This window comes from Narcine bancroftii, chromosome 7 (genome assembly GCF_036971445.1).
Source record: "Narcine bancroftii isolate sNarBan1 chromosome 7, sNarBan1.hap1, whole genome shotgun sequence".
NCBI classification, from domain to species: Eukaryota; Metazoa; Chordata; class Chondrichthyes; order Torpediniformes; family Narcinidae; genus Narcine; species Narcine bancroftii.
The window spans coordinates 182,054,093-182,067,680 of record NC_091475.1 but is presented as its reverse complement, the minus strand read 5'-3'; the positions used below and the strand labels follow the sequence as shown (position 1 = coordinate 182,067,680).

General features: G+C 40.7%; 1 protein-coding gene across 8 annotated transcripts in view; it reads right to left on the bottom strand.

The window, feature by feature from the left end:
- Positions 1 to 13,588, bottom strand: part of pds5b (PDS5 cohesin associated factor B) — a 275,445-nt gene that overhangs the window by 92,419 nt on the left and 169,438 nt on the right. For all 8 annotated transcript variants that reach the window (XM_069891626.1, XM_069891625.1, XM_069891623.1 and 5 more), the window contains 3 exons: positions 6,236 to 6,284; positions 5,929 to 6,068; positions 5,722 to 5,837 (listed from right to left, as the gene is read on the bottom strand). In XM_069891626.1, coding sequence (XP_069747727.1) covers positions 5,722 to 5,837; positions 5,929 to 6,068; positions 6,236 to 6,284 — 305 coding nt within the window. The remainder of the gene's footprint in view (positions 1 to 5,721; positions 5,838 to 5,928; positions 6,069 to 6,235; positions 6,285 to 13,588) is intronic.

Genomic DNA, 13,588 nt, shown 5'->3' with positions numbered 1-13,588 from the left:
TGAAAGTAGAACCCCAAGCAGAGTAGTGTACAGACTTTCATTTGGTTTCTGGTTCACCCTTACTCCATAGTATTTGGACATCCTATACATTTGCCTATGTAGCTGGTCACTGTCCTTGCAAATTTGTTGATGTGGTCATTTTAGGTGGCTGCTTCCCTGAATCTCTTTCATTCATTAGTTCCAAAGCAGTCTTCCAGCTGCACTGTCACTTCCCCATTCAAGTCCTGATCTCCCTGCAAATTGGTTTGATGCATCTGTTCTCGGAAATGATTGGCATATTACAAATGGCAGTGAGTTGGAGTCAGGAGGCTGCAAAGAGGGTCCATGTGTGAGTAACCAATTCTATTTAATTATTTTTTATAGTCAGGAAAGGGGAGGGCAACCTGCGCAGGTGTGTGTTGTCTACACAGCTGAGAGGGAGGTTTGAAAAGGTAAGGAACTCTTACCTTGCTTCTTTTTGAGTTAGTGTCAGGAAGTTGCAATTGAGTTCATTGATTAGGGCTAGGGAGCAATTGAGATATTAGATAAGGACATAAAAAAGAGGGACATCTGTTAAAGAGGCCAGCAATGGAGTGGCTCAGAGAGGAATATTGTGGTTTTGTCGAGTAATGGCTGAGGAGGAGTTCGCTCCCAATAAGGTAAGAGTAGTAAGTTTCTTTAATTAAGCTAGTTAACTAACTGAAGAATTAGGTAATGGAGATAATTGTTTGGGCAGTCCAGTGTTCTGACTACAGGATGTGGGAAGTCAGGGACAACACATTTGTTACTGATGACTACACCTGCAAGAGGTGCACCCAGCTGCAGCTCCTGATAGACTGAGTTAGGGAACTGGAGCTGCAGCTGGATGAACTTTGGATCATTCAGGAAGCAGAGTGATTGAGAGGAGTTTTAGAGAGGCAGTCACCCCTAAGAGTCAGGTAGCTGGGTGACTGTCAGGGGAGGCAAGGGAAAGAGGCAGAAGGAGCAGAGTTCCCCTGTACCTGTTCCCATCAATAATAAGCATACTGATTTGGATACTGTTGGTTGGGACAAGCTGCAGTGGTCATGTCTCTGGCACTGAGACTGGGCCCTCAACTCAGAATGGGAGGAGAGGAGTGCAATAATGATGGGAGATTTGATAGTAAGGGAACAAATAGGAGGTTCTGTGGGTGATGTCAAGTATTTCAGATGGTTTGTTCCCTTCCTGGTGCCAATGGACTGGGGTAGTGTACGGGGAAGAATGTATTGTCAAGCAAGGATGCACCCGTGCGCAAGAAAACCTGCTTTGTCGTGCAGAATGTGACATCAATAATCAGGGCAAATGGCAGGAACTTGAACGATATAAAACTCGGGCTTGAGCCCTAATAAACCAGAGCTTAACCTGACCACGCTTGAGTGTCATTCTTTCGTGTAGTATGTGGCTACGATACTAAAGAAGGAAATCATGAGGGTGCTTTGGCAGATAATGTGAAGGTAAATCTGAAGGGTTTCTAGTATATTAAGAGCAAGAGGAAAACAAGGAGCAAAATTGGGCCCCTAGAGGATCAGAGTGGTCAGCTATGTGTGGGGGAGATCATAAATCAATGATTTTGTTTGCATCAGTATTTACTCAGGAAACTGGCGTAGTGCATACAGGTGGAAGGGAAAAATAAACAGAAGTGCCATGAAACATATGGATATTAAGGGGAAAAAGGTGATTGCTGCCTTATAGCAAATGAAGGTAGACAACTCCCCTAGGCAGGATATGATATGCCCTCAGGCCTTGAGGGAGGCAAGTGTTGAAATTGCAGGGGCCCTGATAGATATATTCAAAATCTTCTTAGCTATGAGAGAGGTGCCAGAGGATTGGAGAGTAGCTCGTGTGGCCCTGCTGTTTAAGAAAGACTCCAAAAGTAAACCAGGTAGCTATAGGCCAGCGAGCCTGATATGAGTTGTAGGTTAATTATTGGAAGGAGTTCTGAGAGATTGAATACTTGGACAGTCACAGGCTGATTAAGGGCAGTCAGCATGGTTTTTGTGCATGATAGGTCGTGTTTAACAAATCTTGTAGAGTTTTTCAAGGAAGTTATCAAGAAGGTAGATGAAGGAAAGGCTGTGGATGTGTCTACATGGACTTGAAAGGCCTTTGACAAGGTCCCACATGGGGAGGTTAGTTCAGAAGGTTAAGACACGAGGTATCCATAGTGGTTGTAAAATGGATCTGAAATTGAGTGGGAGAAAACAGTGGTACTGGATGGTGGCTTCTCAGACTGGAGGCCTGTGAGTGGTGTGCCTTCAGGAATCTGTGTTAGGACCATTGTTGTTTATATCAATGATCTGGATGATAACATGGTAAATTGTATCAGCAAGTTTGCTGATGACACAAAGATGAGAGGCAGAGTGGACAGTGAAGAAGATTTTCAAAGCTTGTAGAGGGATCTGAACCAACTGGTAGAATGGTTCTGTAAATGGACAATGGGTTTTAAGGCAGACGAGTGTGAGGTATTGAATTTTGGAAGAGCAAATCAAGGAAGGACGTACACTATAAATGGTAAGGCACTGAGGAGTGCGGAGGAGAAAAGAGACCTGGGGATACAAGTACATTGTTCACTGAAGGTGATGTCGCAGGTGGATAGGGTTTTAAAGAAAGCTTTTGGCATCTTGGCCTTTATAAATCAAAGATTTGAGTAGAGGAGTTAGGATGTTATGTTGAAGTTGTATAAGATGTTAGTGAGGCCAAATTTGGAACATTGTGTATAGTCTGGTTGCCTAGCTACAGGAAGGATATCAATAAGATTGAAAAAGTGCAGAGAAGATTTACTAGGGATGTTGCCAGGTCTTCAGGAGTTGAGTTACAATAAGATTGAAAAAGTGCAGAGAAGATTTACTAGGGATGTTGCCAGGTCTTCAGGAGTTGAGTTACAGGGAAAGATTAAATGGGTTAGGACTTTATTCCTTGGAACAAAGAAGAATAAGGGGAGATTTGATAGAGGTTTACAAAATTATTATGGGGTATAGACAGTAAATTCAAGTAGACTCTTTTCACTGAGATTAGGAGAGATAAATACGAGAGGACATGGCTTTAGGGTGAAAGGGGAAAGGGTTGGGGGAACCTCCACTCAGTGGTGGGAGTGTGGAATGAGCTGCCATCTGATGTGGTGGGTGCAGACTCTATCTTGAGTTTCAGAATAAATTGGATAGAAACATGGATGGGAGAGGTCTGGAAGATTATGGAATGGGAGCATGTTATTGGGACTAGCTGAACAATGGTCGGCACAGACTAGAAGGGCCAAATAGCCTGTTTTCTGTCCTGTGGCATTCTATGAAGGGAAACTTCTTCACAGTGAGTGGTGGAAGTGAGGAACGAGCTGCCAGCTGAGGTGGTGAATGTGGGCTCAATTTTAATATTTAAGAATTGGATGAGTACATGAATGGGAGAGGTATGGAGGGATATTGACTAGGTGCAGGTCAGTGGGACAAGGCAAAAAAAAATGGTTCAGCACAGACAAGACGGGCTGAAAGTCCCTGTTTCTGTTCTGTAGTGTTCTATGTCGTTCGAAGATTGAAATGAAAAGTGTAATGTTCAGAATTTGAAGATCCAGGAAAAGGTTGGATTTTTATGGCAAAATTTAAGGTGAGGAGAGTGATGGAATCTTGGTAAAGTCATGCTGGTCTGAATTTTTCAGAAGTAAATACTTTTGCAGTAAAAGTTATGAGCAAGGAGATGAAATGAAGTTCAGGCTCACTGTTGAACACAGAGTGCTAACACTAAGTAATTTAAGAAGTTGACTCTTCAGTACCTCTATTAATTAAATTTGAGCAACAAGTGAAGTTTTTGACAGTAAGGCTGTCATGTATACGAAAAATAAAACAACTGCAAGATGTGTGGGGACTGGCAGGAGGTGGAAGAGGCTACTCTTTTGAAAAGAGCAAAACACATTCTGTCTGAAATAGAAAGGTTAACTTACAAGGAGAGCTTTGCCACCTTGTACAGTACCATCAGAATGTGGTAGGCTGAGGGGAAACTTTCTAAGGGTATACAAAATTATGAGTAGTATAGACAAGTTAAATAATCAAGTCTTTCTCCCCAACCTGCGGGAGTCTAAAACTAAAAGTAGATTTCAGGTGAGCGGGGAGGCATTTAAAGAGGATCTGATGAATAGGTTTTTCCACATAGACCATGATGGTTACATTGAACAATTTTGTACAGAAGGTAGAATCAGAAATAATTATAATGCTTAAATGGTATTTAGACAGGTCCTTGAATAGAAAGGGAGGTAAAGGGAAAATGTGTTTGGAAGGAGATCTAAAGAATTTTGACAAGAATAATTGAGGAGAAATTGTTTCCAGGTCAGTAACCAAGAAGAGGCAAAAGCAGATAAAATATTTAATAATTCGCTTGTGTTTAAAATTATAATCTGTGATGTATTGGCTTTGAGACATGGAAAATAATTGAAAATTGAACTGGATGACAATCCATGTACAGGGCTGTGTAGAGAAAGTATGATAAATTTATTTTATTAAACAACTGGTACATATACCCATGACCAAAAATCTTTCTTTTGTGCTGTGTTTTATTATTCAACTGAACCAATTAAACCAAACATGTTCTGGTCTGACATAGGTAATTAGAAATTAAGAAATATCAACATCAATGGAACATGGACATAGTCATCATTCTGATATAGGAATGTGTATAATACATTAATATTTTTTAAAATCCACTTATTTATTAGATCCATCTACTCCTTCTTCCATAAACAGAACATTATTTGGCCTAACTTCTCTATTTCAAAGTTGTATATTCTCACCATTTATTACATTATGATAAATTTTTGCCAAGTTAAAACTTTTATCTCAGCTCAAACACAAAAAAAACCAAACCATTTGTGTTGCGTTTACCATACATTCTGGTGTACAAGTCAACCCATGAAACCCTCAAAAATCAGGGGTTGTCTTGTATGCCAGATACAAATATGAGACCTTAAATTCAACTCAAAAACCGCTCGATGTCATTTCTGTGTATAAGATGGCCCAAGTATCTCCCCACAGCTGGCGCCGTGCTCCCCAACACCTCTCCACTGCCTCCCTAACCTATCAGGACATTTTACCAGAGATCCCCACTCCTGCCCAGGAACTGGTGCCCCCAAGGTCGACATGTAGCCCTAGTTCCTGCACCTAGCACACTTGGGCAGTGAGGTGAGTTCTTCGATGCGGGTGACACCACATCCGATGTTTAGAATGGAGTTGCTGTCGCTGACTGTGCCTGCACTGAGTATACTCAGGCAGTGAAGAGACTTCTTTGATGTGGATGGCACTGGACCTGATGTTGTGAAATAGAGTCACTGTCGTTGGACTCCAGCTGCAGCCTATGCTGAAGACTTGGACCCAGCACCATTTGGCATTTTCCTGGCCAGAAGCAAAGTTTTTTTTAAATTTGTATGCTTAATTTACAGATTTGTTACTTGGCGATTGGGGTGTTGTAACAAAATCAGAGTTTGGGTTGTGGGTGGGAGGCTTGGACACCAGTCTCTGGCAGGTTCCTTGCAGAAAATTGGAGGGGGTGGGGGTGGTGCCGCTTTATACACCTGATTATATGATAAAACCATGAAAATGAGGACCCGACTTATCTGAAGGTCGATTTGTAATGTACAGTAGTTTAGGTTTTAACCAGCAGCATATGATCAAGAACTATAATAATTAAAAGCAGCTCTAATGTCAAAATAATCAGACATTTTCTATTATTATATATTAAAAAAATACCTAATGGATTCAGTGTCTATGTGTACAGGTGCTATCCTCTCCAGGAGAAACTTCACCATTTCCAAAAATGGGTTTGTAGGTTGTTTAGGATTACTTAATTTTCGAGTGATTTCGCGCTGTTCAAAAAGAAAAATGATTTAAACATCAGAATTGCAGGTTTTAGAAAAATTTTAATGCACATTAATGTAGCATGTGTTCTGCAATTACCACACATCCTTCTGCTTGCTTGCAAGAACAGTTTGGATTAACAAGAATATCCAGCTGAGATCTGATTCGTTCATCCTCTTCTAAAAATTGGTCAAATTTCTTCATGAAGTCCTGGGCCTTTCCTGGATCAGGCAAGTTTTCTGACAACAAAATATTATTTTAATTACACTTGCTTTGCAATAAATTGTACTGCTCATCCTTGTTTGTTGTTTCTTACAGTTCCTCATTACATTCACTGTATCCAATAACAGAATACAGTATTATAACTAACAGGCTTGCAAGAAAACATGGAAGTATAAATACTTACTGGCAATGATCATCACTTTTGAGAATATGGCTTTATCGGTGGGATCAGACTAAAATGTAAAGATTAAAAAATTAATATACTCTCACATACAATTACAATACATTTACAATCAAAACCATACATATTTATCCAGTAGTAGGTTTTAAGGAAGCATACACCCCAGCGTATTTTAAAAAAATTGATTCACACAACATGTATTTGCTTAACGTCAACCAACAGCCAAAAATATCAGCAACTTACTGAGTTTATATTATATATTAAAAAAAATAGCTGGCTGACTCAGATTAATTTCAGACAAAGTAGTGAAGAAATTATGATGAGCCAAACTGTACTCCAATTCCAAAGGAAACCACTGGGTAACTGTGTTTAGTCCATTGTGCCTCTAAAATGCACAATGAAACACTGAAGGCCAAAATGTTCTGATAGTTAGATGCTAATGCGAGTTTCACGAATGAACTAATTGTGGAGACTGGCAACAATATTCTTAGGGGCATGCTTGGAAGTTTTAAATGAACTTCACAAGGAAATAAGAAGCTCAACAGTGATTCTGAAGAGGAAAAGAACTGGACATGGAAGATAAAATTAGAATGCTGAGTAATACCAAGGTTCAACAGGGATATACTCAAATACAAAACGTACAGTGAACAAGGAAAATGAGCTGAAGGAACTGATAAACACATGGATTTTTAAAAAATTATTATTGAAACAAAAGTTAGAGACAGCATTGGAGGGCTTATTGCTCCTGGTTACAAACCTGTCAGATGAGATGGGTGATTTTTAAAAAGGAAAACAGAAGAGGAGCCAATATGAGTTAAAGAAACGATCAGAGCTTTGGTGAGACAATATGGTAAAAGGATCATCAAATGAAGGCTATATACAAGTTGACTAAAGTACTAAAATTGGAGTAATCATACTGTTGGGAATGTATAAATATGAGGGAGATTCAAAAGCACATTTACAGGTTTACAAAAATACTACGGTAGTAACAGTGGGGATCTAAATTACCCTAACACTAACAGAAATACCATGTAAAGAGGGGGTACAGAATCTCTCATTTACATTCAGAAGAACTGTTCTGGCCATTATGTAACAAACAGGTGGAGAATGGAGAAAAATGATTCAACATTTACTTCTGGGGGGAAAAAAATAAAGACCATATGAAATTGCACCTTAACATGTACGAAGGGGAATAAGTCATTTGGCTTCTCGAGCCTCCTCTACTATTAAGTTAGATCCAATTTTCCTCGTCGAGTTTCCCCTCGATTTCATTCCTCATTAAAAATATAATCTAGACTTTGAATACATTCTTGAAATTGGCCTCAAGTTTTCTGAGGCAAAGAATCCCAAAATGAACAGCTTTTTGAAAGCAACTTTTCTTTTCATCTCAGTCTTAAATGGGCATCCCAATATTCTGTGACAACACCTTTTTTCATAGTCCCTCTAATTCTGATATCATCCTCATGAACTTTCTAAGGCAAGACTTGTATGAGGAAATAGTTCCTTAAATAAGGGAACCAAACATTTATTCTAGAGGGTGGCATAGTTAGGGTAGCAGGTAATGCAACTCAGTTACAGCGCCAGCAATCTGGCACTGTCTGTAAGGAGTTTGTTTTCCCTGTGTCTGCATGGGTTTCCTCCCACCCTTCAAAATGTCCTGGGGTTATAGGTCAATTGGGTGTAATTGGCCAGCATAGGCTTGTGGGCTGGAAGGGCCTGTTACTGTGCTGTGCATCTAATTTAAAATTTAACGTGGTCTCAAGGGCCTTGTTATAGGATGTCTTCCCTACTTTACATACTCCAATCTTCTTGAAATAAAAGCAAAAATTCCTTTAGATTTCCATTATCTGTTGCATTGGAATGTCAAAATGAGGCAAAAAACTCTCAGTACTACTTAAATATATTCTTGAAGACGTGATCAGGGATTGGAAACTGGCACAAACACAAATACTCTCCTGTCTCATAATTTTTATGTGATTCTTCGGGGGTGTTAGAACATATAAAAAGAAAACAGAATTAAAGGACTTGGATAATTAAGAGAAGGGACAAAAAGAGATGCAAGAACACACATTTTACTGTTCCTAATTATCAAATACAATGTGTATTTTGCCTTCCTTTTCTTTTTTCTCAATTTCTTATTTGTTCATATGCTATTTAGCCTTTGTGTACTTCATTTTGTGTTCTTTTCCTTTGAGTCTCAAATCTTAGAAAAAATTAAAATCAACCTTCCAAGAGTGCAGACTGATCATTTCTACCACAGTTATAATGTCACAAACGAGAGGATATTTTTAAAGTGAGCGGTGAGGAGAAGGTTTGAAGTAGATGTGTAAGACAATTTCCACCCCCCCCACAGAGAGTAGAAGATGCCTACAGGCTGTCAGGAGTAGTGAATTAAGCAGATATGATAAGAGTTTAAGATACATCGAGATAGACACATGAATCTTTAGGGAATAAAGAGACGTGTAATATGTAAGCAGCAGAATTTTAGTTTAATTTGTGTGCCGTGTTTTACATAGACATCATTATTTTTCTGTGCTACATTGCTTCCACATTCTCACCCATTCATAACCCATCAGTGTACTAATGAAGATGGTTTACATCCAGTCTTGTATCAATGGCAAACTTGAATGTATTGCATTAAATCACAGAAAATATTTAAAAAGAAAATATTATCTATGCAACAATAACACACAACAACCACAAACATTTTTGGCCAGCATTGCTGAAGCACACAACAAACTTATCTCGGTCACATTTACATCTTAAATAAATTTAGACAATTAACACAATTTAACTAGTATAGTCTCTTGCAATAAAAATTAAGACCCAATTGCTGGAACTTCCTAAAAGATTACCCTACAAGTGGAAAGATGCTGCAGGTAAATACTTAAAATATCTAACACGGGACTACCTACAAAAAAAGTGGGAAGAATACGAGGCCTTAAAATCAGGCCTGGTGCGCTCAAGCTATGAGTCAGAGGAGGCAGAAACAAAGAGCTCGGTGGCATTCAGAGGAGGTGGAGCAAGGTGAGAGTGATGGGGTTAATTGGTTAAGGGCCAATAAAAAGAAGGTAAAGCAAAGGAGCAGCCAAGCGAGTGAGTGGCACAGCAAAGGAGTGGGGCTTTGAGACTTTGGCACGAGAGGCTTCAGTGAGCAGAGGCTGAGGAGAGCAACTGCTGCAACCAAGGTATGGTGAGAAGGTAAGTTTAGTCAAGGGTATTAATCTACAAGCTAATGGAGTCAGCTAGGGCTGTCAATTGTTCCAGCTGCGGGATGTGGGAGATCTGGGACGGTATATTTGTCCCAGACAACCACACCTGCAGAGTGCATTCAGCTCCGGCTGCTTACTGACCGAGTTCAGCAACTGGAGCTGGAACTGGATGAACTGCGGCTTATTTAGGAGGCCGAAGCAGTCATAGAGAGAAATTACAGAGAGGTAGTCACCCCACATAAGCAAGATGCAGATAGATGGATGACTGTCAGGGGAGGTAAAAGGAAAGGACCAGTAATGCAGAATACCCCTGTGGGCATTCCCACCGCCAATATGTATGCTGTTTTGGATACTGCTGGAGGGATCTATCTACCAGGGACGAGTTGAGGCGGCCAAGTGTCTGGCACAGAGAATGACTCCTCGGCTCAGAAAGGAAGGGTTAAGAGGAGAGCACCAGTAATAGGGCTGGAATCCATAGACTCCCGAAGGGCATGTTGCCTCTCAGGTGGCAGGGTCAGGGATGTCTCAAATCGTCTCAGGAGGATTCTGGAAGGGGAGGGAGAGCAGCCAGATGTCGTGGTCCATGTGGGGACCAATGACATTGATAGAGGTAGAGACGAGGTCCTCCAGAGGGAATATCGGGAGCTAGGTGGAAAGTTAAAAGACAGGACCTCGAGGGTGGTAATCTCCAGATTGCTGCCTGTGCCACACGCAAAACAGGGTACAAATAGGAAGTTATAGCAGATGAATGTGTGGCTAAAGAGTTGGTGTAAAGGGCAGGGCTTCAGATTCCTAGATCACTGGGATCATTTCTGGGGGAGGTCAGACCTCTATAAAAAGGATGGACTGCACCTTAACTGAAAAAGGACCAATAACCTGGCAGGAGGGTTTGATAGAGCCATTGGGGAGGGTTTAAACTAGCTTTGCAGGGGGAAGGAAATCATAATGAGAGCCAAGAAAATAGGATAGTAGCGAGCCATGGAGTTACGTCAGAGGAAGGAATTAATAGTAAAGAAGTAGTCAAAAATGACAAAGGAAAGGCAGGTGAGCAGACTGGAGAAAGAGCTGTTCAACAGGAATACAGCTCATACGTCATTGATAACGGGCTTAAATGCATGTCGCATCACAAACAAGGTGGGTGACCTGGTTGCTCAGATTCAACTAAAAAGGTTTGACATTATGGCCATTATTGAAACATGATTCAATGAGGCATGTGATTGGGAGCTCAATATCCAAGGATACACAGTCTACAGGAAAGATGGGCAGGAGGGTAGAGGAGGAGGGGAGGCTCTGATGATGTAATAACATTAAATCAATAGAAAAAAGGGACATAGGGTCTAATGCGACAGAATCAGTATGGGTTGAATTAAGAAATGCCAAGGGTACAAAGATTATATTAGCAGTTATATTCAGGCCCCCAAACAGCAAGCGGGAAGAGGACTATAAGTTACAGTTAGAAATACAAAGGACATGTCGCAAAGATAATATCAAAATAATTGTGGGAGATTTTAACATGGCAGAGGATTGGGAAGGACAGGAATTTACTGGATCTCAGGAATGTGACTTTGTAGAAAACCTAAGAGATGGATTTTTTGAACAGCTTGGGGAGAAGCACACCAGGGGATCTCGATTAGGTCATATGCAATGAACCTGAGGTCGTTAGGGAGTTAAAGGTCTTAGAACCTCTAGGAAGCAGTGACCACAATATGGTCGAATTCAATTTCAAATCTGAAAAGGAAAAAAGGTAATCGGATGTATCAATTTTTCAATGGAATGAAGGAAATTATAGTGGTATGAGGAAAGAACAAAGCAAGATTGGAAGATATTTTTGAAAATGATAAAAAACATACAGGATAGATATATTCCTCGAAAAAGGAAAGTAGTCAAAGGAAAGATGGTACCTATATGGATAACAAAAGAAGTTAAAGCCAAGATAAAAGCAAAGGGGAGGGCATATAAGGGAGCTAAAACTAGTGGGAAATCAGAGGACTGTGATTCCTTTAGAAACTTACAGAAAGAAATAAAGAAAGTTATAAGGAAAAAAAAGATGAGATGAAAGGAGATTGGCAAACAATATTAAAAAAGATAGTAAGAGTTTTTAAAAAATATAAAGAATAAAAGAGAGACACATGTTGACATAGGCCCAATAGAAAACAATGCTGGGGCAATTATAATGGGTTACAAAGATATGGCAGAAGAATGAAATCAATATTTTACATCTGTGTTCATGGTGGAAGACATTAGTAATATCCCTGACAGACAGAAACTTCAGGGAGTTGGATACAATTAAGATACTAGAGAAATTGTGCTAGGTAAATTTAATGGATTAAAGACAGATAAATCTCCTGGATCGAACAAAGTACACCGTGGATTTTGAAAGAGGTGGCTTTGCAGTTTGTAGATCCATTGGTGACAATCTTCCAGAAATCATTAGTCTCTGGTATGGTTCCAGGGGATTGCAAGGTTCCAAATGTGATTCTGTTGTACAAGAAAGGCGAGAGACAGAAAAAACTGAACTATAGACCTATAAGTCTGACGTCGGTGGTGGGGAAGATATTAGAGTCAATCCTCAAGGATGAAGTTACGAAATACCTGGAAATGCATGACAGGATAGGTCCTAGTCAGCGTGGTTTTTTAAAGGGTAGATCATGTTTGACTAACTTATTAGAGTTTTTTGAAGAAATCTCAGGTAGGATAGACAAAGGGGAGGCTTTCGATAAGGTGCCACATGCTAGGCTGATAAATAAAAATGAAGGCCTATTAGATTGGATAGAAAATTGGCTGTTAGGCAGAAAGCAGAGTTGAAATTAAGGGATCCCATTAAGAATAGCTGCCTGTAACAAGTGGTGTTCCGAAGGGGTTGGTCTTGGAGCCTGTGATGATGAAATGGGGGGGGGGGGGGGGTGGCGTATTATACTGACTGCTTGCTATTGGCTATGGCTGTCGAGATACTCCACCCTGCTGGTATAACAGATGGAGATGCTTTCCCATTGGCCAGTTTAGTGGTGGTTATAGTCTGTTAATAAAAATCCAGTATTCTGGTCCATGTCTATGGCATTGTAAATAAGTAAAAAGCTCAATTCGCCAACGCATGATCTTATCATTTTTAATCTTGCTTTTCAATTTAGTGTTGAACATGTAGGCAATAAATTTTTTTGATCGGTCAGCAAAGTAAATTTTCTTCCGGCTAAAAAGTGTCTCCAATAGCGAATGGATTCTACAATAGCTCATGTTTACTTTTCGATAGAGGATTGCCTGACCTCCGGCCTGTGTAATGTCTCAGAGAAAAAGGCCACAGGTCTACTTGGTTGATTTAGCATAGCTGCTAAAGCCCAATCTGATGTATCAGATTCCACTTGGAATGATAATTCCTCATCAATAGCTGACATTGTCTCCTTGGCTATATCCTGTTTGATGTTTTCAAAAGCACGGAGGGCTTCTTCAGGCAGGGGAAAACTAGTAGTTTTAAACAGTGGCCACACTTTATCTCCGTAATTGGACACCCAATGAGCGTAATAGGAGAAAAACCCCAGGCAACGCTTTTGTATCACAGGTGGGGGTAGATCCATGAGTGGTCTTATTCTCTCTGGGTCTGGGCTGATCTTCCCTTTATTCACTACAGTCAGTACTGCCCGAATCGAACAAACAGTCAATAGGCACCCTGTTTATCTCCACCTTCATCGTGGATTGCTTCAGGTCGTGGCGTCCATCTTGATTAACCGCCATGGACACTAGAATAGGGTCTCCCCGCGGCGGCGATCTGTCGGAATTCCCAACGTAGCTGGCAGTTCCACTTACAATTTCAGAAGGAGAAGAGGGAGAAGAATTAGATGAACCGTTGGCTCTCCAGGTCAACATAGCAGTGTTGCAGCAGCACCCCTGCTTATTACTCTTCAACTCAAGGCGTGAGCTAGGCAAGGACTCTTGCGCACTGCAGGCTCTGGCCCAGTGCCCTCGCTTTCCACATTTGGGACAATTAACTTGTCGCGCGGGGCACTGAGAGTGAACGTACAGTGTCAAACTGCAGAAGTAGCATCTTTTGCAGCGGCTTTTATGCTGCGGTCTAGTGGCACTCATCAGTGGATCATCAATGAGGATGGGTCTTGGGGATGTCGCTTCAGCACCTCTTTCTTTCTCGAGGGCT